The sequence below is a fragment of the Poecilia formosa genome, unplaced genomic scaffold (assembly GCF_000485575.1).
Source record: "Poecilia formosa unplaced genomic scaffold, Poecilia_formosa-5.1.2 Scaffold8, whole genome shotgun sequence".
NCBI classification, from domain to species: domain Eukaryota; kingdom Metazoa; phylum Chordata; class Actinopteri; order Cyprinodontiformes; family Poeciliidae; genus Poecilia; species Poecilia formosa.
Genome location: NW_006799947.1, coordinates 3,445,488 through 3,468,180, shown reverse-complemented (window position 1 = coordinate 3,468,180; position 22,693 = coordinate 3,445,488). Strand labels below are relative to the sequence as shown.

The 22,693-nt window shown below is 41.0% G+C and overlaps 4 protein-coding genes across 4 annotated transcripts; 3 read left to right on the top strand and 1 right to left on the bottom strand.

Annotated features, from left to right (window-relative positions):
- The first annotated feature begins 1,205 nt into the window (after positions 1-1,205).
- grxcr1b (glutaredoxin and cysteine rich domain containing 1 b) lies at positions 1,206-4,311 on the top strand. The gene is made up of 2 exons (XM_016663264.1): positions 1,206-1,696; positions 1,796-4,311. Exons 1-2 carry the CDS (start codon positions 1,292-1,294, stop codon positions 1,832-1,834), a joined length of 444 nt encoding a protein of 147 aa, XP_016518750.1. The 5' UTR covers positions 1,206-1,291; the 3' UTR covers positions 1,835-4,311.
- Positions 4,312-5,357: 1,046 nt separating this feature from the next.
- On the top strand, positions 5,358-11,998 carry LOC103154460 (transmembrane protein 151B-like). Its single transcript, XM_007575756.2, has 2 exons — positions 5,358-6,134; positions 8,469-11,998. Exons 1-2 carry the CDS (start codon positions 6,060-6,062, stop codon positions 9,876-9,878), a joined length of 1,485 nt encoding a protein of 494 aa, XP_007575818.1. The 5' UTR covers positions 5,358-6,059; the 3' UTR covers positions 9,879-11,998.
- Positions 11,999-12,721: 723 nt separating this feature from the next.
- On the top strand, positions 12,722-15,484 carry mtres1 (mitochondrial transcription rescue factor 1). Its single transcript, XM_007575746.2, has 4 exons — positions 12,722-12,821; positions 13,973-14,396; positions 14,958-15,030; positions 15,114-15,484. The coding sequence occupies exons 1-4, from the start codon at positions 12,788-12,790 to the stop codon at positions 15,294-15,296; spliced, it is 714 nt and encodes a 237-aa protein (XP_007575808.1). The 5' UTR covers positions 12,722-12,787; the 3' UTR covers positions 15,297-15,484.
- A 255-nt stretch (positions 15,485-15,739) lies between these two features.
- Positions 15,740-22,427, bottom strand: bend3 (BEN domain containing 3). Its single transcript, XM_007575734.2, has 4 exons — positions 22,035-22,427; positions 20,588-20,642; positions 20,347-20,513; positions 15,740-19,770 (listed from the first exon to the last, which is right to left on the bottom strand). Exons 2-4 carry the CDS (start codon positions 20,637-20,639, stop codon positions 17,536-17,538), a joined length of 2,454 nt encoding a protein of 817 aa, XP_007575796.1. The 5' UTR covers positions 20,640-20,642; positions 22,035-22,427; the 3' UTR covers positions 15,740-17,535.
- Between the last annotated feature and the right edge of the window lie 266 nt (positions 22,428-22,693).

The following is a 22,693-nucleotide window of genomic DNA, read 5'->3' as shown; positions in this document are numbered from 1 at the left end:
TTTGTGAGGCTGACCAGTCCAGAGAACAAAAATGCTTCAGGACTTTATTGAAGTCCATGTCTCAATGGGTCAAGGTACTTTTGGTAATAAAAAGGGGATTTACGCAACATATTACATCATTAAGTTACGACTATTTTGTGTTTAGTCATGATGTTTTTGCAGAAACTCTGTTTGGTAACTTCATTCACTTCAACTTCAGGAGCAGAGTAAATTTCCAGTATTAATGCTTATATTGTTGTACCTGTTATTATTCAGCTAGACATCCTTGATACCAGCTTTCAGATCAAATCCTAAATGGTGGTCACCTGTTTTTGTCCTCTACTTAAAACTGATCTCAGCTGGTTGGCTTCTCTTTCTCCACATGCCTTTTGAGAACTGATCATGATCACACAGTGAGGTTAAGATCTAGGGAGTTTAAATTGTAATGTACCAGGATTTAGAGAGTTTGGTATCATTTTAACTTTTGAAACAAATGAAGAAATCACCAAAGCCGATCCTGGACAATTTGGAAGATGTCCTCAATAGCCTTAAGATCTGAGATTCAATATAGAAAGTTCTCATATACAAGCATTTCTGTAACTTCTGTGTTGTGAAGCAGTGCTCCACCATGCAAAAATCATCTCTGAACCGTTCCTGAATGGTTGGAAAAAGTTGCTCATGAAGATTTAGATCTTTTCTTTTTGGGAGGACATCGACGCCTTTGGATGAGACGCAGTCCATGTTATCATTGAGCTCATGCAAGCTCTTACCTTTTCTTCTCAGATTGTATGATTTTCCAGATCCAACTAAATGATCAGAAGGAGAATTCATCAGAAATAATACATTTACTCCATGTTTTTCTCGGACTGAAACAAACTTTCCTGTCAGTGGCTCTGCTGTTGAGGTGATCTTGAGTGTGTAAAAGGAGGAACACTAATTCAGTCTCAGACCAGCATGATGAACATTGCTGTAAAGATCATCTAAGACCACCAGGTGTTTACCCTGACTTTGTAAGTTATCAGACCATAAAGGATCAGACATAAGGTGCGTGCTGACCTTGATCAATAATTGAACACGATCATATCGATTTACACTTTGCCCGTTTTAGCTGTTACCATGACAAGGGCACATCTATTATTGAGTATTTGGGAGCACACAAAGTGTGTGCTCAGGGTATTTTCAGTTCCTTTGAAACACCTGTGAGAACCCTGCTGTTGGATGAATAAGTGGACTGCCAATGACTTGAGCAGAAAGGGCCACTCTGTTTTGTCTGAATGGGAAGCGATGCATGTGACTCTTTTCTTGGATTTCAATGGATGGGCCAAAGATGAAAGAAAAAGCCGGGAAAACGGTCCGGTTCAGAGTCGCGTCCGCCAACAGTGGCCGAGTCCTGGCTGAGGTGTTCAAGGACGAGAGGACCTGGTGCGGCTCGGTTTCTGACTCTGCAGACTCGGACGGCACCGGCAGCATGGAGGCAGAGCAGGGAAGTCTGCCGCCCGCCAGTGAGGCCAACAGGCACCTGAACGGCCTGGAGGCTGCCGCGGACGAGAACGGCTGCGAGTCCGATGACCTGCTGCTGTATGCCAGTGTCAAGAGGGAGATGATGTTCAGCAACAAGAGGATCAACATCTGCAGTAAGAACGGAACCATCCGAGGGGTGAGGAACAAAGTGAGCGCAGGTCAAGTGCTTTTCAACAACCTCTCTAATATGTACTCTGTAAGTTGGTCCAGCTTTTCATTCTTTTTTTTTGCCCTCAAGCCTGGTATATATTTATATGACTCCATGTAGACATCACTTCTTTTTCTTTCACTGAAGGGTCGTCATCAGAGAAGAAGACCCTGGGAAAAGGAGTGACGGTTCATGTCAGGCAATGCCCTTCTTAAATATCTGGGACACTTCTTAGAGACTTAATGCAATGAAAGGAGTAATTCTTTACTGATTATTGTGGAATATTATTCTTGTTAAAGTGCTTCAGACAAGATGAGATTAATTAGTATAGTCAGCTTAAAAGAAAGTACACCCATTTTTAATGCTAAGGTCACTCTGGTCTTTATCGGGATCTAACTACTTCATTACATAAATTAAACCCTTCAGCCTACAAGAACAAACAAGAGGTTGTATACTATGTACTAACATTTATTTGCAAAAATGAATGTTTGTAAAAAAAAAAACTAAGTACACCCTATCAACGAGTGACAGTCGCTTGCAACTTTGTTGAAGATTTTTTCTTGCACCTATTCTTATTCACAACATTGCTCTTCATTACTTCTAGCATACTTCTCTTGAGGTCCCACCACATGTTGATTACTGCATTTTTAGCCTTTCTGGTGTTCTGATGTGTTCTACTGATCAGCCATCTTGGTCCAAGCCTCAGCTGTTGGAAAGGTGGCATTGCACTTGACTCTAGACTTCTTCTATATACAGAAAAATGTACAGTTGACTGGAAAGTGACAAGATCGTGTGGTTGCAAAACAAGTTACAATATTCATTCCTCCACTACTGTGCTCGACAGAAGGTCACAGAGATGTTTGTGCTGATATGCTGTGTTTGGTTTTCTCCAAATGTGGTGCTAAACATCTCTGGTCTCATCTGCACAAAGGATATTGTTCCAGAGTGTATGTGTCATTCATTGCCATAGTCTATCTAGAGACAAAAAGATTTAGGAAATGGCCTTATAATCCTTCAGAGATACATGTGCAGCAATGGCTTCATCTCCAAGGTCATTGCTAATGTCTTTCCGTCTTGGCATTGTGTTGACACCTTGTTTAAGAAAGATTAAAGTATCTTAAATGGGAGAGTTTTGACTCAAACAGAGAATGTCTATAGCGTGAACGTCTGCCAGGGTGGAGTTCCAGATTTTGGGGCTCAGTGCTCGACTCCACATGGTGCTGAGACAGGTGGAAGGCACAGTGAGGTGGCCGGAGGAGGAGGATGGCATAAGGGAATGGCTGGGGGTGGCAATGTGCAAGAGATCTGATAGAGAAGGATAGCTGAGGCTGTGAATGATTTTAAATGAGCACAGAAGAGTCGGTTTAACTAGGAGCCGGTGCAGTCGCTGAAAGACGGTGACAACATGGTGTAGCAAGGGGCTTTTGATTATAATGCGTGCTGCTGAATTATGAACCATCTGAAGCTTATGGAGGGATTTGTGAGGAAGACCGAGAAGGAGAGAGTTACAGTAATCTGTATGATGAGGCTGTGAATAATAATAGAAGTAGTAGAGGGGTTAGGACGTGAGGGAGGCGGTTTATGTTGCATCAGTGAAAATATGGAAGAGAGCATTTGAGTATGACTTTCCCTAAAACCTATGAAGGTTTTAAGGGTGTACTTAGATTTTTTTTTAAATTATTATTGCTATATTTTTAAAACCAAATTTACCATTTGGGTTTCATTTTCATTCATTAAATAATGACAGTTGTGTTTTTTCACTGACATTGGATTTAACTAATGCTAAAACTATTTAAGGCAGATCATTTTTATTACATCCTAGTCCACTGTACTTTCTTTTTTAGTAAGACAGTTAAACAAACGGATTTTTTTTTTTTTGTGATGCTGCTATCTCAACATTTTAACACCATACCTAAAAATGAAAGACTGAGAAATCAACAATTACTTCAAAAACTACTATATCAACTGTATGAAGCATTATCATAATGTTATCAATGTTTGTAAATCTCTATGGCTCATCGTAACATATTAGTTTGTGAAAGTTGTGTGATATATCTGCATATTCTGGATTCGGTTATGAAAATGTTTTATAAATTATTATTTCTAACAAAATTCTAAGATATTTCTAAAAACATTGGAACCTGCGGATGATTATAAATTTTTGCTTCATTCTGATTATTTATAAAAAGTCATTTTACATCAAAAGTCATCTCATGGCATCACTAATCACGCACAACAGCTCAGTTTGACCTAATGCTTTCTCAGTAAAGATGTTTCCTTATTGCTCAGAGATACAGAAGGAGTACTTTTTGTAATTTACGATGGTTTCTTTTTTGTAAATTGTAAATTGAATGTGAGCCAGAAAGTCATGAGACTTTGTCACACACGTCATAGCTGACATCTGAAGCGTTTTTGTAAACATTTTGTAATTATGATGGATGGATGTGATAATTTCTTTTAATTCTTTTAGCATTTTCACTGGATTGGAGTGGACATTTTTACAAAAACATGCTCATGAAACTCATAAACCAATTTTGTCAAATATTAGAAAAGCAATGTTGTATGAGTAACAATAACAAGTAGGTGTAAATGAATTAAAGACAGAGAGGATGAAGTTTCTCATCATTCATTTTAATCATTCTGAATAAACAAATAAAAAAAGACATGAACTAGGATTAATTGACTATATTCATTCTTTATGCATACAATAAATTATTCCTTAAGGCAGAGGTTCCCAAACTGCCTTTGCAGGGGGGGCGCGGGAAGCCGTCTGGATGAAAAAGTTTGGGAACCACTGCCTTAAGGCAATATAATCTTCATTGGTTGTAAAATTGGTCACAGTATAGTTCTAAGAGGCAAACCTGGAAGGTATATGCAACTATCACATTTAATATTTTATTTATTTTATGCTTGACATGAAAATCTCTAAAAAATTGCAGCCATTAATTTTCATCCATACATCTGCAGAGCCCATGAAGGCTGGAGCTTATGACCGTTTCTCCTCTTGACAGAGCAGAGCAACAACTTGTTTCTGTAGACAAAGCTGCAAAAATAACAAATCATTTAAAGCACTCTTCACTTTTTTGGTATTTTTCCAATTTTTTTGATGTTACAACCAAAACGATAAGCGTATTTTATTGAGACTTTATGGAGCATCACAGTGGAAGGGAAATTATGAATGGCTTTCAATTAAAAACCAATCAGACAAGTGTGAAGTACGTTTTTCTCATCTTTCCTCAGCCAGTAGTTGGCACCTCTTTGGCTGAAATTGTAGCTGCAGATTCCCTATTCTGAATTCAGAGGGTTCAGCAGGGTTCAGCAAATCCAATGAAGAGTGAAAGAAAGCCTACCATTAGGCTTGACACTGTGCCATGGGCTGCACTATAGCACAGCTGGCAGCAGTGTGGTCTTGCAGCAAAAAATGTCCTGGGTTGTTCTGGGTTTTGTTCTGGGTTCCCAAGCCCAGAACAAAAACTGTGGTTTGGGAACCGAGAAGCTCAATGAAATGACTAATATTCACCATAGTAAATATGTAATAATAATACTACTACTACTACTACTAGTACTAATACTACTACTACTACTACTACTACTACTACTACTAATAATAATAATAATAATAATAATAATAATAATAAAAACACTAAAGATCACAATCTGAATCTTAACCAATACATAACTTTAGATCACAGTAAAGAAAGAGAGTAAACCAATTGTAACAAAACCACAAAATGAAAACGCTCTGCATCAACTACCCCTGTTGCTCGTGTGCTTTATATTAAACCACATTTTTTCCTTCCACTCAATTGTCCAATACAACACTCTGTGATCAGCAATGACCTTTTATGGTTTGTGGCGAGTTTTATTTATTAACTTTTTTTAAATTATTGATCAACTGATATTAGCTTTTCGAGTATATTCTGTTCACTGAGACAGACCTAAGCCTAAGTCAGCATGAGGTTGGACTTTCCCTTTAAGTCGCGGATTTATGCAACAACGTCCCACCTGCCTCAGTTAGGCAGCCAGCACCGTGGACAGCGGACTCACGCTCCGTCCCCCCCGCCGCTGCACGGTGGATCCAGAGCGGGCCCCGAGGGGCAGGGCACCATCCGTTCGTAATAACGACCAGCTAATCCGGCATCATCTCCCATCATGTCACTGCGGCACTGACAGCTGAGGCAGGGCACCGGCAGGATGCTGCACCAACACCGCCTCTTCCTCCTCCTCCTCCTCCGCCTTCTCTCTGCCTCCACAGGAACGCTGTTGTTTTGGACTCTCCTCTCGGAAACGTCCCCGGATGATCGCGGGTCCAACGCAGCGGCTCGTGTGGGATGAGAGCCGCTGCAGAGGCAGATAAAAGGCAGTGAAATCCCTCCTTGATCCCCACTCCACGCCTTGCATTGTTATCACCATGTCTCCCCCAGCCGCGGCTGCGACAGCCAGTGAAAGCAGCACCACCGTCTACGAGGCGGACACCAGGGAGGAGGTGAGAGTCTGTTCTTAATGGGGTTCTCATGGTTTTTATCGCATATGCAATGTGGCCATGCTGCAGATGGATCCAGGCCACATGGTCTTCCATGTGGAGATTTTTTTTTTTTCATTACCAGCGTGCTATGCTACTGTAGATTTCAGTGAAAACGAGTTTAGGTTTTCAGGTAGCATTCTTACCTGTCTGTCACCTTTAGAAACTGTAGTAAGCCTGTAGTTTCTGAAAAACTGCTACAGTATGAGACAGCGACGCTACATCCGTGTAAAGAATGCTGTATCTACAGGAATTTCACATTTTCCATTTTTTCATTTTCACATTGCTGGTGTTAATGGAAAGCACAAAGTGCCATGAAAAAGTAATGAAAGCCCTTGAGCTTTTTCATATTTTTAATGCTATAGCCTCAATCTTTGATGTATTTTTGACTTTATGTGATGAAAACAAAGCACCACCTTGTTCTGCAATACCAGACAAAGTCTTTTGGTTTATGACTTGATCAGCTTTTTATGTCCAAGACAGAAAATTTATGACATATTTTTCATTTTGCAAAATAACTTAAGTTAGGTTGGATGGAGAGACTGCAAAAAATTATGTTCAGCTCTTGCAGCAGCTTCTTCTCATCTGGATTTAAACCTGGACTTTGATTGGACCATTCTAACATGTGAATATTCTTTGATTTAAACCATTTAGTTACAGCTCTGGTTGAATGCTAAGTGTTGTTGTCCTTTTGGAAGATGAACCTCCAGCCCATTTTCAAGTCTTTTGTGGCTTTCATCACATTTTCTTCCAGATTGCCCTTTGTTTACAGCATATTAGCTTTATAAAATGGGAAAAAAAATATCAGCGATTTGTCATTGTTAAGTTGATCTGGTTGAGCTAAAAGCTTTTGGGGAATCGAATCCTTTTTTCTGTATTTTGGGATTACATAAAATGAATAAGAACAAACAGTCTGTAACATATAAAACTACTGATTGAGACCCTTAAATGGATTACAAGAAGGTCTTGTTTTGAAAGACAATTTGCTGATGAACTGAAACTTAGCAAACCAGACTCCCTGCCCTGAATGATTTACCTGCTAAAACAGACCTGCTTTAAATTCCTGACCATCTGTTCAAGCCAAAGGAACTACATGACTTTGGCTCTGCCAGGAGCCTCTTCTCAGTGAGATCTTCCAGAAAATGGAGGCCCCAAGGCTCATCTTGAACAGATCCCCAAACCACCTCAGCTGACTCCTTTTGATGCTTCTCCTTACCTTATCTCCAAGGCAGAGCCCAGCCATCCAACAGAGGAAGCTCATTTCAGGCTTTTTATTCCAAAATCTGCAGATAAACCAGAAAATTAATGGCTTTGGTTTTTAGCTCAGCCTGTTTTTGCCACTGTGACAGATTGGAGCAGCACCTCCATTGCTGGAGACAAAGTCTCAATCCCTTTATCCATTTCCTGTTTCTTCTTGCCATCACTCATGAACAAGACAGCAAGATGCTTGGTGATGATGAGTAATTCATTTGATCCAGGTGTGTTAATGCAGATGTATACCTAAAACCTGCAGGACACCAGGACTGTGACATGGGATATAAAAACATGTTATAGTAACTAGTAAACTGAAACCATGTGGGAAAGGAATGAAAAGCAAATGAAAACATCAGCAAAGAACCAGAAACCAAAATATGAGAGAAAAAGTGCAATAAAATGCAACAGAAACAATTTACCAAATACTCAGAAAAGTAATTTAAGCAGCAAAATATGTCATAAAAACAACCTCCTGCTGAAAGGTTTTTTTTTTGACAATGTAATGTGGTTATAAAGCAGTCTCCATGATCAGCATCAATACTCAGTGCATAAATGATGCTCAATTGGTACTAAGGGTTCTCCCATACCTTTACTTGATCACACTCTCTGAATGTTGCAGTTGACATTGAGGCTCATTCATCCAGACAACATTTTTTACATGTTATCGTTTTCCGGTTCTTAGTTTTTAGCTGCGGTGGCCCATCTGCTTAAGGTTTATGTGTTGTGCGTTCAGAGGAGGTAGGCCACTTCCCTGTCTTACAGTGAGTTGGGCTACTATTGTCTCAAACCACTCAGTCCATTGTCCTCTGGTGTCTGCCAAACAGGGCTGTTTCACTCAGATCACCATTTTCTTTAAATCAGAGATAGTTGTGCATGAAGACCCCCGTATGCAATTGAACAGGTGTTCCTAAAAAAAGACCAATAAGTTTAATCATACACACATTTAAAATATATCCAAACTTGTTCCTTTTGCAGCAAAGCAGTTCAGGATTGTTGGTTTTTATGTTGCTACAACTGAGGCTCTTTTTCATTTGTTTTTCACAGCAAAGACCCCTCAAGCAATCTCTGAGCAAGTCCTTATGTCGGGAGAACTTTTGGAAATGCCTCCTCCTGTCTGTCCTCATGTATGGCTGCATGGGGGCTATGGTCTGGTGCCACGTCACCAAGGTGACCCGGCTCACCTTTGACAGCGCCTTCAAAGGGAAATCCATGACGTACCACGGCAGCCCCTGCTCCGACGGATACATCTACATCCCCCTGGCCCTGCTGGGCATGCTCTACCTGGTGTACCTCGTGGAGTGCTGGCACTGCCACGTGAAGAACGAGCTGCAGCACAAAGTGGATGTGGAGGGCATCTGCGAGCGCATCCAGAGAATGCAGCAGGCGAAGCCCTGCATCTGGTGGAAAGCCATCAGCTACCACTATGTGCGCCGAACACGACAGGTCACACGCTATCGAAACGGAGATGCTTACACCAGCACCCAAGTATACCATGAGCGCGTCAATACCCACGTAGCCGAGGCTGAATTTGACTACGGTCACTGTGGAGTCAAAGATGTTTCCAAGCAGCTTCTGGGCCTGGAGAAGTCTCCTCTGACAAAGATGCGGTTCACCAAGTGCTTTAGCTTTGCTAATGTAGAGTCTGAAAACTCATACCTGACACAGAGGGCCAGGTTTTTCACCGACAATGAGGGCCTGGATGACTACATGGAAGCCAGAGAGGGTATGCACCTGAAAAACATTGACCTGAAGGAGTACGTCATGGTGCTGGCTGACCCAGAGCACCATCCCTGGTATCTGTCCCAGTATGTATTCTGGGCTGCGTCTTTCCTCACTTTCTCCTGGCCTCTCAGAGTCTTCACTGAATACCGCACTGCATATGTCCATTATCGTGTAGAAAAGCTTTTCGGACACGACTACCTTCCAGTGACCCCGTGTGACGATCGGCCATATTGGCGCCGCATCCCTCGCGTCAACACCATTGACAGCACTGAGTTGGAGTGGCACATTCGCTCAAACCAGCAGCTGGTTCCCAGTTACTCAGAGGCCGGTCTGATGGATCTAGCCCAGTGTCCCAACAGCTTCGGTGGGGTCCGTCAGAACTGTGAGCGCTGCCACCGGGCCATCAGTTGCTCCTCTGTGTTCTCCAGGAGTGCCCTCAGCATCTGCACCGGTGCCAGCTCCCGCATCCCCTTCAGTGGCAGCCGCTTCTCCCTGGCTCGCCGTTATGGCTCCCAGAGAAGTTGCTTCTGGAGGAGCGGCAGCTTGGACGACCAGGAGAGTCCCAGCGAAAACACCCGCTGCCTGTCAGAACGCCTCGCCACTGACGACGAGGAGCCCCCGCACTACGACGACGCCCTGTGCTACCCTGTGCTCATTGTCCACTGCAGTGAGAACTGCCACAACCACAGATCTTTCCACAGAAATGGCTCCTGCGTGGAGACTTCTTTATGATCATACAACCACTGCAAAACACAGTGACACCTCTGTAGCATGCATTCACTATCAATACCAGAAACATAGAGAGAAAACAAGCCAGAAACAACGATAATATCAGAAACGACTGCCTGAGTTTTGACTTTGTGAACCGACTAAGCAATAAGAGTGGTTCACTGGTGCAGAAGAAAGAGGAAAACCAAATCAGCTCAGCTTCCAGGGACAACCAAGGAGACAAAGACTGTTACACTGCACATCATCTCCAAATTTCTGGGCATCTGAACAGACCATCCGAAACCTGAAGCTTCAGTTACCTCATAAGGTGGTTGGGATAATAATCTCTTATGTTTCCTCACAGTTTTGCTGCAAAGCAAATGCTCCTGAAGTAGTGAGATGGATAAAGTCAGGGCGGATTTCAGCAGACTCGTGATTACAGCAATAACAGCGATAACACTAAACGAGGAGAATCACTAAACAGAATGTTTATGCTCATCACAGAGACACTGATCAATACAAAGAGCTCCAAAATCATCAGGACAGTTTATCACTTGGTGGTAAAGCGTTTCTCGTTCTTCTAAAGTGCTGTAAGTCATTTTGTACATCAACATCCTTGGTTTTCCAGGAAGCCTTTTACATCAACAGACAATAGACTGAAGTTTCATTTTCGCTTCTGTTTTGTAGAAAAGACACACATTACCAAAAGTTGTTCAGTTTAACATTACACAGACTGATGTATCTACCTAACTGGACACCACAGTTATTTGTGGTATTTTGCTGTTGGTGCTACTTAGCAGCATCTGAGGGATCTAATGATAGTAGAAGCAGTTCTAATGTTTCACATACATTAAAATGGTCTGGTCTTTAAAAGGTTATTTAAATATAACCTCAGAAGCACAAAAACACACAACATATTTCTTGCTGCCACCATTTGTTAAACAGAACAGATCCCAAACAGAAAAACTTGTGTGGCAGAAATTAAACAGTTCCAACAACTTTTAATCAACTTTATTATTGTTGAGGAAATTAAGCTAACTCTTCTTGATGATGCAGCTTCAGGTCATTGGGATTTGCAGATTCAGTGCCACTTTCTTTAGATTCCTTCTTATAATCGACTCAGCAACTCAGTGTCCCCCAAATCATCACCGCTTCACCCAGTAATATAGAACCCAGTAATGACCAGATCATTTTGAAATTAAATCTTATGTTAAACCTTAGAACTGAAGAGCATTTTGTTGTTGAGCAGCTAAATCCAGTCACACAGATTCCACCTCTACCTTCATAATAAAACAAAAACATGCATCATCTGAATAATTTTGTCTTAAATATAACTTCTGCTGCCTACTGCCACGACAGAAGCTGACAACTTGTGCTACAAACCGATCAGACGGACAAAAAAGACGTTCAGAACATTTGAACAGATGGGTGTTATTTGTGAACCTACAAATTTAAACATGGAGTGGGAAAAAGATGAAAGCCATGTCTTACTTTGCATGTTTTCCTACTCCTGAGACACTGTGTTAACAAACATAAAACATCCATGAATGTATACCACCAGCATCATTAATTGTATGTCCATTGTGTGTCCATTGTAAATGAATTATGCTTCATTTCAACCTGTGAAATGGAAATTTTTACAGTCTAATGAGACAGGAGAACATAGAAAAGCACTGTTACTGTTCCGAAGAAGACTTTGACTTATGCCATTTAATTTTTCTGGAATGTCTTTTCCATGGGTTTTACAGCCTGTTTATGCAAAAACATCAATGCACTTACATTAAGACATGCAAAAATAAACCAATATTACAATAAGGAGTTTTCAAAGCATCTTACAGAGAGATATTGTATGCATTCTAGGACATGACATCTTGTTCTTTCATTGTTTTCAACGTAGTGACATAGTGACATCGGTATTATGCACATGAGACAACTAGACATTATAATCCATAGTGGAGCTGAATGTTGATGTAAATTATTTAGACTAAACAAAATAAATATTTTAAATTGGCATCGTTAATATAATAAAATGGGCTGTATTAATAACACAGTTACTCTTGACAATATGTATTGAAATTTGAAATATGCTGGAAAAATTAAAAATGCAATAAATGTCCAGGTCTCTCCCGTTGTGTGGTTAAAAATGTTGCTGGTGTTTTTATTAAGGGCCTGGTACCGATTAGTATTACTGTAAACATAAGACCAAAAAATATTAAAATCCTGCAGCTGGTAATTGTTACATGAGTCACATTTTAAGAAAAATTACATTGACAGCTGTTAGTAGTTGCTTGTTGAAAGCTAAAAGACTTATTTGATACCACTCCCTCTAACTAAGAACTTGGTAAGAATGTAGAGGAAATCCTCAAGACCAACCAAAGCTTAAGCCTGCCATCAACTGGAAACCGCTGGAACAGCAGTGTTACTGAAGTGAACCCAGTTTTACATGCATGGGCTGAAAATCAACACATTTTAGAAGGACTAAAAAAAAAAAAAAGCTGTCTATATTAACAAGCCAAAATACTTTTTGAAAAATTGTTTTGTGGTCAGTATAGACAAAAATCTTGTGAGCTGTTTGATCACAATAATAATAATAATAATAATAATAATAATAATAATAATAATAATAATAATAATAATAAAAAGACAAAATGACTAAAATTAGTATGACATCCAGGGCTGTAATGAGTGCTTGTAAGCATTTGGCTGTAGGAGATTCAACCTACAGAGAGGAGTATGGATGCATATTTTTAATGCCGCTTCATAATCTATGCAGGAGTTGGAATATTTTACTGCTTCTGTGAGAAAACGAGGTTGTTTTGATAGTATGAGGTGTCTGTTTGGTGAAAAGGCAATACTACTGAAATTTCCAGTCCAAGCGATAGATGGCAGTAGATTTATAACTGCTGCTACAAATACCAGCCTCGGAAAAGCAGATGAAGTGCAGAGCAATGAAAGGTTATTCCTTAGGTGAGTGTTTAACACAATGCAGTTTAATCTACTTTTAAAAATGATGTTAGATTGTTGTTTTAATACGAAAAGCTCCTGGGTTGTTGCACGTGTAACTTACGAGCGCCCCGAGTAAAAACACGCTAAGCTAATAATACCTACTTCCGCATTAAACGACTTACTTAATATGCAACTGAGTATGAAACGTTTAGACATCATTGGACAAAACCACACGGGCTTTAGACGGCGTCAGAAAACGCATAAACTCAAATCATTTTAGGTTTGTTGTTTTGACGGATTGCGCACGAAGAGGAAACTTCCGGTAACATTTCAAAATAAGTGAATCATCTTCAGACATTTTCATTTAAGCATTATTTATATTTATTTAAAATAATTATTGCAACTGTTCTACGCAATTGGTTGAGGAATATTTGTAAGAATCTTTGACATAGGTGACACAAACCTTGATGGAAATTTGCAAGACTTTTATTTTTGAAGAACTGCTAAACGTAGGCCTTTGGTTACTTATTTTCAGAACTATTTCAAATTAATGTTGCTGAAGTGCAACATGAACATGTTTACGGTCTGATTATATTCTTAAAAAACTCATCGACCTGCCTGTGAGGTCAAGACAATAACTTGACCTCACAGGTCAAGTTATTGTCTTTTACCTACCTGATGTTGAGTTGCCGAGGTAACAGTCTATTGAGCTGTAAAGGAGTACTTCTGCAATTTAATCATCAAAACCCAAAAAGAATATCTACTTTAAAATAATAAAAACTACAAACTACCAACTACCACAAAAACATGTGCAATAACAACCAGAAAAAAATTAGGCTCAAGAGTTCTTGGTCAGAAGTACATTTTCTGGAGCTGCTTCTTTGGGTTTGAGCACTCGGAGGGCTATTTCATTTCTGTCTTTGAGTTTGAGCCTGTGGAGGTCCAATAACATTTGATTTGTGGACTATAATGGATTGGCTAAAGCTTTGTGGTCCAGAACTAGTGACAAAACGTTTAATGACATTGAGACTGAATCCCGATCTGGAACGAAAGCCAAAAATATCGATGCTCAAAGAGGAAAGTAAGCATTTCAAGACCAGATCAGCAACCTAGACAGTGGAAGTATTGAACATCACGCCGAGAGCTTTTCTGATCTTGCATATTTGTTTTAGTGACAGGTTGGAGCTCCAGCATGCAAAGCCTGGTGCTGCAGGTACTCGCTATGAGGCAGTTTGGACGGTTGAACCCTCGCCACCTGCTAGCAGCTGGTTATGGACCTAGGAGGACTGAGTGGTGCCCCAGAACCATTCATACTCGGCAGCTGTGGGGCTGCTCGACTTTCTCTGCACTTGGTGGTCACTGGCCTGCCCTCAAGACCTGGTCTTTGCAACATCTGCGATTTAAAAGCAAGAAGAAAGCTCCTTCACGTGCAGCCCAGGAAGAAGAAGATGATTCAGAGGATGAAAATGATCCAGAGGAGAGTGATTATGAAGATGAAGATCCCAATTTACCTAAAGACTATAAAGATATGGAGAAATATGTACCGTCTTTCCGCTATGACGTTGTGTTAAAGGCTGGCTTGGATTTGGCACGGAAGTAAGTCAGAGGATTTAGGTGTTAAACTTAATTTTGCCTATATGATAAACATTTCCATGTTTGCAGTGCTGTAAACCCCACCCCACTTTCCTTTGTTCCCCATTTTCACTCAAATGTTTCAGATCAGAAAACAAAATTTAAATTAGATAATTTTCAGATAATTTTAAACACAAATATAGTTTTCAACTGATTTAGTTAAATAGGAAAAAAATCAACCTGCTCATTTGTGAAAACTGTAACTGCCACATGTGATCAACCACATTTTCATAGTTTAGTAGGTCTGATTACTACCTGACTTGTAGAATCAAGAAGGTTCCTAAAAACAACCAGTCTGACAACATGAAGCAGGACCTCAACACTTAACAACCTGGAGATTTCTGCTTCGACAGTTATTGAGATTAGGGGGCAAATGCTTCCACATTTAGCCCGGTTGGTTTGGAGAATTTTCCCTTTATTTTTGACATTAAGGTGTGTTTTATCAGAAACGTGTGACAAAAAGCCAAAAATCTAAACTGGGCACTAACTGCAACAGGGAGACTAACTTTCCTCTTCTCACAATAGCAAAATCGAGGATGCGTTCTACAGCAACAAGCTCCGACTAAATGGACAGAAACTAATCAAGAAAAGTAAAACGGTACGTGTCACTATCTGTTGAATAATGCTTTCTTTTGATGCTCTGGGCTCTTGGGGAAAAAAATTACTTTCTTGTTTATCCAGGTAAAAGTTGGGGACACCTTGGACCTTGTGGTGTCAGAGAACAAAGAAGCCAACACCGTCACTCTGATGAGAGTCATCCCCAGAAAGGTTTTAGGTGAATCTAATGATGGAGATAAATACAAAGTGTCCATAAGGAGATGGAAAGTCCTTGAACTTGCCAAGGATGTAGCCTTCAAACCCTGAACTTGTAATGAAGCTGCAACAAAAGGGGTAAAAGTGCTCACATGAGTGGGATTTAAAATTCACCTCAAGGTACTTGCTCTCCAGTGATCAGTGTATTTGTTAGAAATAGATAAGGTGTGAAAGAAGTTTTATTTACTCCTCTCCCCCTTATATTGTTTGCCAATAAAGGTCAATTTCAAAGGTGCAAAACTTATTCTTCTCTTCTGTAGAGGTGTTTCTATTAGAGCACATTTCTGCAGGTCATGCATACACTAATCAGGGTTTTGTAAATATGATTAGGGGAGTGTTTCTCTGGTCTGTTGTGGTGTAGAAAGAGTTAATCCAATACATATGATCTGTATGCTTCCCTGTGGAGGTTTTCCAGGTATGTCCACTGTCAGAACAGGCCCAAATTTAAATCTTCGGTTGTATCGCAACAGCACTAATAAGTAAAACACCCCAACTGCTTTTTAAAACTGTTTATTAGAAATAGGTTATCATGACCCATTGTCATGTTAAATTACCAGTATAACATACACTTCTATAAGAAGGCTTAATGTACAGTCATATGCCCATCAATATTTAGACAAGGACAAAACTAAGGAGCTTTGCTTCTGTACACGACCACAAATGGTTTTAAGATTGATCATTTAACAATTAGTTTGGACTGCATTTTAGAAACACAACGCCAAATAATAGAAACTTGAGGGGTAACGTTTAAGGTTACAATTTACACTCACTAGCCACTTAAATAAGTACACCTCTTCCAGATTCTAACTTCATCTCATCTGAACACAAATGGCAAGTTAAACTGGGCATCAGAATGGGGATCTAAGTGACTTTAAAAGTCACATGGTTGAGTGTGTGAAGGTTGTGTGGATAAAAATGTCACAGGGGAATGGGCAGGCTGGTTTGAGACGATAAGAAAGGCAACAGTAGCTCAAATGACAAATGGTTACAGCTGAGTTATGCAGAATAGATTTGCTAAAATTGGACAAAACCGTTTGAAAAAAAGTGACCATGTCAAACGAGACTTGGTTTACACCAGCAGTCTCAAACTGCATTCCTCAGGGGCCAGAGTCCTGCAACGTTTAGATGTCTCTGCTTCAGCAAACCTGGCTCCAATAAAAACTCATTAGCAGAGCTCTGTAGAGCTTCACTGGATGCTTGTGAGGCAGTTTCAGAATTTAATTGAAGTGTGTAGGACAAGGGACACATTTAAAAGTTGCAGGACTATGGCCCTCGAGGGCTGCAATTTGAAACCAGTAGTTTAGGTTGAGACATTTAGATGGTGAGTCAGAACAAACAAAACAGCACAGATCCATCCTGGCTGTCATTAGTGGTTCAGATAAGTGGCAATGATGTAATGGCATGGAGGATGTTTTCTTGGCACAAATTCGGTGATTTAGTACCTTTAGTATTGTTGCTGATTTTTCCCATCTATTTATGACAGTGTATCCATCTACTGATGGCTACTACCGGCAGGATAAAACACAATGTCACAAAGCTCAAATTCTCAAACTGGTTTCTTGAACATGATGTGTTCACTGCATCCCAGTCGCCTCCACCGCTGCCTGTAATCAAGCCAACGGAGAATCTTTGGAATGCAATTTCTAATGGGATGTGGAGCTGAAAAATGTACAACTGCATGATCCTATTAGGAAAATATGGTCCAAAATCCCAAAGGATTGTTGTCTGTGGCACCTTCTTGCGCCTATGCCACATTGCGTTAAGGCAGTTCTGAAGGCAAAATAGGGTCCAACTAACCAACTACTATCAAGATGTAACGAACAATCTGGTTAATGAATTAGTACAATTCAATCTGATGTTATTAATTTGAAAATCTCTCGAATCTCGCCCAATTGCTTAATTTTAAACCCATTTTTGTGACGTACAGAAAAAAATTCTTAAAAAATGTTCTTGTCCAAATACTCATGGACCCATCCGTAAGTACTTTATTATTAAAACTCTGGTGGCACGATGCTACATCAGTAATTACTGCTAATAGAGAAATTGTGACTCTTAATTGTAGCTACTACTGTGGTTATAATGTGGTTTTAAGGCTAGATTTATGAAAGAAATGTGTTAGACAAGTTCTGACAGCTCTGACTTATAAGCAAGAATGGTTTAACATTTTTAATACATTAGAAAATAAAACTAAAGCTTAAAAACATCTGCTGCTGGAGGCAAAAGATAAAACATGAGCTTAAGAACGTTGTTTCAGCTTATATGCGTGTTGACTAACTGTAAAATACTGCAACTATGACACAGTGTTTGACCTCTTGGCCTTTTTAAGAATGTCACACTTCTTGCGGTTTGGCCGCCGGCAGCGTTCGTCAATGCTCGGCACACATTCATAGTGCCACACCTCCTCCATCTTCTCCACGGGATACACCGCTTCCACGTAATGACGGATCAGCCTCAGCCGGACCGGGTCCAGCTGCTTCTTGTTGCAGGCACCCGAGTGGTTGTACTGGAGCCGTAGATTCTCCGGAGTGAACAGCTCCGGGAAGAGGCGCACCAGCAACCGGGCGGCAAAGTTCCCAACAGAAAGGCTCTGCTGGACGACCTCCCGCACCTCAGAGTCCGATAATAGGTAGGCGGAAGGTACGGGGAAGTCCGGTTGGGAAATGGTCAGTTTGTCGAGGGGGATCTTACAGAAGTCTTTGCTGCTTTTCTCGGGAGGTAAAGAAGGAATGTCTGAATCCTCTCTAGCGTCTGGAGTGATGTGGTTGATGTGGCAGAGAAATTCCTGCTCTAGCTCTTGGCCACCAACTTTGCGCTGCTGCAGGTAAGATCTTCTCTGCTCTGTGTCCCGCCTCCTGCACCTCTCATCCAGCTTGCCCACAAATTCAAGCATCCACACTCTGTCGTTCCTGGCTCGGGGGTAGACCAGCTGCACGTAATGTCGGATCAGATTCACACGCACAGGATCGAGCTGCTTTTTCCCAAGAGAACCACTGCAGTTGTACTGCTTTCTGGTATTCTCGTGGGTGAAGAGCTCGGGAAACATGAGCACCAGCAGGCGTGAGGCAAAGTTGCCAATGGACAAGCTACATTCATAGTTGCTCTTCAGCTGCTCCCTGGATAAGATGTACTCTTGGGGAACGCTGAAGTCAGGTGGAGGAATCTTCAGATTTTCAAAATCCACGGCTGCGAGCAGCGACTTCTTGGACTTGCGACAAGGTCTTTCAAATTCACCGGCGTCTGGAGCCCTGATGACGGGAAGGTCTTCCTGAAAGCCGGCCAGGTCATAGCCATCGTAGTTGATGTTGTCGGATTCACTCCCGTTCCCATTGCTGTGTGGCCCTTCCAGTGTGTCCTCCATATGCTGGATGCACAACTGAAGCCAGCTGTCCTCAGGGACATCAGGAAAATTTGCTTCCATGTACTTCCTCAGGATCTCCATCTTGTCGGAGTCCAGAATGAGCTGGCCCACGTTACTGTAACTGCTGGAGACTTCAGGAATTTTCCCCTCTTCAAACAGCTCTGGGAAGAGACGATGCATGAGGAAAATCACAAAATCTTCCGGCGAGGAGAAGTCGTCCTGCTCTTCTGCAGCTTGAGTATTTAACCTGTCGTTGGACACTGGCAGGCTACCCTGCTGGTTATCCAGGGATACATTCTCCTCCTGAATTTGACCCTGTTCATTAATGAAGCAATATGTCTGAGGAAGCTCCACTTTCATCTCATCACCAGTGACCGCCTGCTTCTTGATGAGCCGAGCGCTTTCCATGTCCCTCTGTGCCCAGAAGCGATTAAAAAAATCATTGATCTGAAGGAGGCACTCCTCCTGCCAGACGCTGTTGTTTTTCACCGAGGGATAACAAACCTCCACGTAGTTCCGGATCAGCTGCAGGTGCAGAGACTCCAGCGTTCTCTTGCTTGCCATGCAGTCATGGGGGCACTCCTTGGCTTTGAACAGCTCTGGGAACAGGTGGACAAGCAGCTGGCAGCTGAGCTCGCCGGCGCTGGAGGTGTGCTCCATCAGCTGATTGAGTTCATCATTCGTTAGGAGATATTCAGGAGGAGGCTGGAAGTCTGCCGTCCTCTCAGCAGGCTTGATCTGCTTCTTTATACGCATGACTTCCAGCGTTAGCAAGTCCACTTTGCTGTGCAGCTGAGTCATGCTGGAGTTCAGGGTATTGAGGATGAAAAACATTTTCTCAATCAGTGGGTAAAGGTTTGACTCTGTTGCTGATGTCTGACCCAAGGACTCTGTGGCGGTGAGGATGTCACTTTGGCCGTTTATTTCTGGACTTTGGAGCTTCTGTGAAAGGATGCTGCTGAAGCTGAGCTGACTAAAGCCGCCGTGATTAGCCTGCTGATCCAGACTTGGTGGGTTTCTCTTGTCTGAAATCCTGTGAGAGATGCTGAAAAGAGGCTTTCTGTAGGAAAGCCTTGATCTCTCCTGGATACAGTGGGCCTTTTCTCCAGCCACGGCGAGGCGAAGAGGCTCATGCCTGTGGCTCTCATCTGTCAGACACTTCCTCACCTACAAAGAACAAACACCTTTCAAATAAATGCCCACCAAACGCAAAAGCAAAAAGAAGATAAGCACATTGAACTATACAGATAAAGTATATTTCGCCACATAGCATGTCGTTTTTTTTTTTAATCTTTTCATTCCAGACAGTCTTTCTTGTTGTCACTTAAAATGGTTTGGAAAAATGCTTCTTTAGGCTGGATGTATCATTATCGTATGGCATTTCATTACATCTTTTTCATGTATTCTTAATTTTCTGTAGGTTAGTTTGTGGTAATCCCAGTTTTACACTTCAGTTATTATGGATCGCTCCTCGTTCTAAACCATTTCTTTGCTCACTTGGTTTGATTTGTTGGTTACAGATAAATACTTATAATACATGGTTGTTTGAATGAAAATTAATAATAAAAAAAAAGAGTAAAAAAACAAGACAAAAAAACCAAAACAAAAACAAAACAGTGAAAAACCATTAAAGCCTATAGAACTATTGATAAGGACCACCTTAAAAGATTAGCACAGCTTTTGGAAGATGAAATATGAGAAAATAAAAGTTGGTTAAGAAATTTAATCGAGGATTATTTTTACCTCAGAGCAGACTCTGGCTCTCTTATTACTGGTGGACTGATGCGTCTCAGCGGACGATCTTTTATTGGCCTCTGACACTTCAGGAGACCCTCCTTCATGTGCTTGAGTTCGCTCACAAACGGCAAAATCTTCTTTCTCCTTTTTAACATCCTGAATGTGCTGATGTTCTGTAAATAATCCCAGGATTAGAATACATTAACGCAGCTACACCACACCACAGATAAGGACGTGTGTGACTTACCTTTCTCAAGCATTGCTTCATTTGAATTTCCTCCATCCTCACAGAAATTCATGGCCTAGAAAAAGCAAAAGCAAACGCGTCACAAAACCCCCCCCCAAAAAAACAACCACCATGGATAAACTGACACAGCCAAACCAATCACATGAGCGTTTCAGCAGAAAATATTAAGAAAATGAATGTGTACACTTGTGCAGACTCCAAATATTCTAAATAAGTGTTTTAACGTTACACGTGACAGTAAAAAAGAAAGGAAGCTCTGTACAAAAATTAAAGCAGAAAGTCATGGCTTAATTATTTGGCAGAGTCATACATTTTGTATTTGGAAACTGCATGCAGGCTCAATTTTAAAAAAAAGACATCACATTGATTTTTAGTTAGCTGTGTGAATTGGTTAGATGCAAATTAATTTGATGCAAAGAACTTAAATAAAATAAGTTTCATTGTAGCAATGCACAAAATGATTGATATTGATATCGGCGATTAATATAATTGGCCCGTGTTTAACTCAAAAGTTAACAGTGCATTACTATGGCTTGACATGAAAGGAAGTTTTAGATGTATATGAGACTTTTCAGACTTGACGTGGTTCAGTTATCTGATCAGGATGCCTTCCTTTATAGGTTTCCCACGAATGTTCCTCTGGGAGGAGACCTCAAAGCAGATCCAGACATTCTACTCTGTATTTACAAGAAAGTCGAAATCAGCTGTTTGGAAATATTTCTGATCGCAAACGAAAGCAAAAAAGTATAGTGGAAGCAAGGCTAAGTTGCACTGAAGAAAATGTTTAAGATGTGCTACAAAATGATGCCAAAAGCGCAGATTCAGTTCAAGATTGGCAGCAAGTGAATGAGGTTGTGGCAATAAAGGGGTTATAAAAGTACTTTTTTTTTTTTAAGCAAAGATTCAGCAGGAGGGCGATGATGGACAGCAACAGACCAGTGCACAGTGGAAGTGGGAAAGCTTCCAAGAGTCCTTTGTTGTGCAAACAGAGGCGCATCCCGATTCAATCTAAGTGTGGGGCTGCTGCTTCTGCAAAACATGTGGTCAGATGTCGAAAAAAATAATCTAGTACAAGCTATGACCAACACCAATCACAGTTTAGTCGTCTGCCAGTCAGAATAATGTACTTTTTTTTTTATTGTAACACACATTAAGAAAATTATGGACGATTCTGGAGTCCATGTTATCTCATCCTTGTCTTCTCATTTACATCAACCAGCTACTTCCTCATTCTTCCGCCCATGACCGTTTGAACACAAAAACACAAGTAAACAGGATGTGACACTTTCCATCCCAATCACGAAACAAAAACTCGCTCCTTACACTGAGAGATGAAATAGGGGCCCATCACCTGTGCTTTGTGACCGTTAATGACTCAGTGACGTTAGCGTGGGGGAGTCGTGGTGAATTAACGGTAAAACGCGCGTGACCGGCGGTTGGAACTAACCTTTCCGACTCCATGTCATCCATGAGGAGGGTTAGCAAAGCGCCGGACATGTCCGCGGGCTGCACGTGCTTCCTTTTAAAATGTAATAGTTGAGTTGTTGTTGATGTTTTTGTTTTGTTTTCCTTTTCTCGCTCGGCTTCTCGGCTGCGTCGCGTGACGTGACGTAACGGTAGGAGGCGCGCGCTTGCTGTGTCACTTCCGCTAATTCACGGAGACAAAGCTAATGAGTTCAGTGTTTTGGTGTGCTTTTAAAAACGTATTAGCTGAAACTTCATTTTACACAATTATAAATACTAGCTATATCTAATTAGCCTGTTTAAATGGCACGTTAAAAGCTTTTTAGTAAGGATCCTGTTTATTTGAGCTCCAGCTGCAGAATGCTGTTTTGCGCTACCTTTGTCTTTACCGTAGGCAAACTATTACTTTCTAGCAGCACAAAATACATCACATAGACGTGCAGACAGATTATTTTCTGGAAAAATACAGATAAATTACATAACCAGTGAATTCTGTGGAAAAACAAAACCCTGGAAGTCTTGCGTATAAACAAAACCTGCAGCATCCTCAAAGCGTCTCTTTTGGGTCGTTAACCTGAAAAGTAGCCATGAAGGTGGTATTTAAATTCTGTAAATTTACTGGTAAATTCTAGAAAATAAGTT

What these genes read in the sequence shown, in the direction of transcription:
- grxcr1b (XM_016663264.1), top strand. Translation starts at nt 1,292, where the DNA reads ATGGATGGGCCAAAGATGAAAGAAAAAGCCGGGAAAACGGTCCGGTTC. An exon ending in ACCTCTCTAATATGTACTCT is followed by an intron (nt 1,697 to 1,795) that starts GTAAGTTGGTCC and finishes CTTTCACTGAAG; the next exon opens with GGTCGTCATCAGAGAAGAAG.
- LOC103154460 (XM_007575756.2), top strand. Translation starts at nt 6,060, where the DNA reads ATGTCTCCCCCAGCCGCGGCTGCGACAGCCAGTGAAAGCAGCACCACC. An exon ending in AGGCGGACACCAGGGAGGAG is followed by an intron (nt 6,135 to 8,468) that starts GTGAGAGTCTGT and finishes TGTTTTTCACAG; the next exon opens with CAAAGACCCCTCAAGCAATC.
- mtres1 (XM_007575746.2), top strand. Translation starts at nt 12,788, where the DNA reads ATGAAGTGCAGAGCAATGAAAGGTTATTCCTTAG. An exon ending in AATGAAAGGTTATTCCTTAG is followed by an intron (nt 12,822 to 13,972) that starts GTGAGTGTTTAA and finishes TATTTGTTTTAG; the next exon opens with TGACAGGTTGGAGCTCCAGC. An exon ending in TAATCAAGAAAAGTAAAACG is followed by an intron (nt 15,031 to 15,113) that starts GTACGTGTCACT and finishes TTGTTTATCCAG; the next exon opens with GTAAAAGTTGGGGACACCTT.
- bend3 (XM_007575734.2), bottom strand. Translation starts at nt 20,639, where the DNA reads ATGAATTTCTGTGAGGATGGAGGAAATTCAAATGAAGCAATGCTTGAG. An exon ending in TGAAGCAATGCTTGAGAAAG is followed by an intron (nt 20,514 to 20,587) that starts GTAAGTCACACA and finishes GATTATTTACAG; the next exon opens with AACATCAGCACATTCAGGAT. An exon ending in GAGCCAGAGTCTGCTCTGAG is followed by an intron (nt 19,771 to 20,346) that starts GTAAAAATAATC and finishes TGTTCTTTGTAG; the next exon opens with GTGAGGAAGTGTCTGACAGA.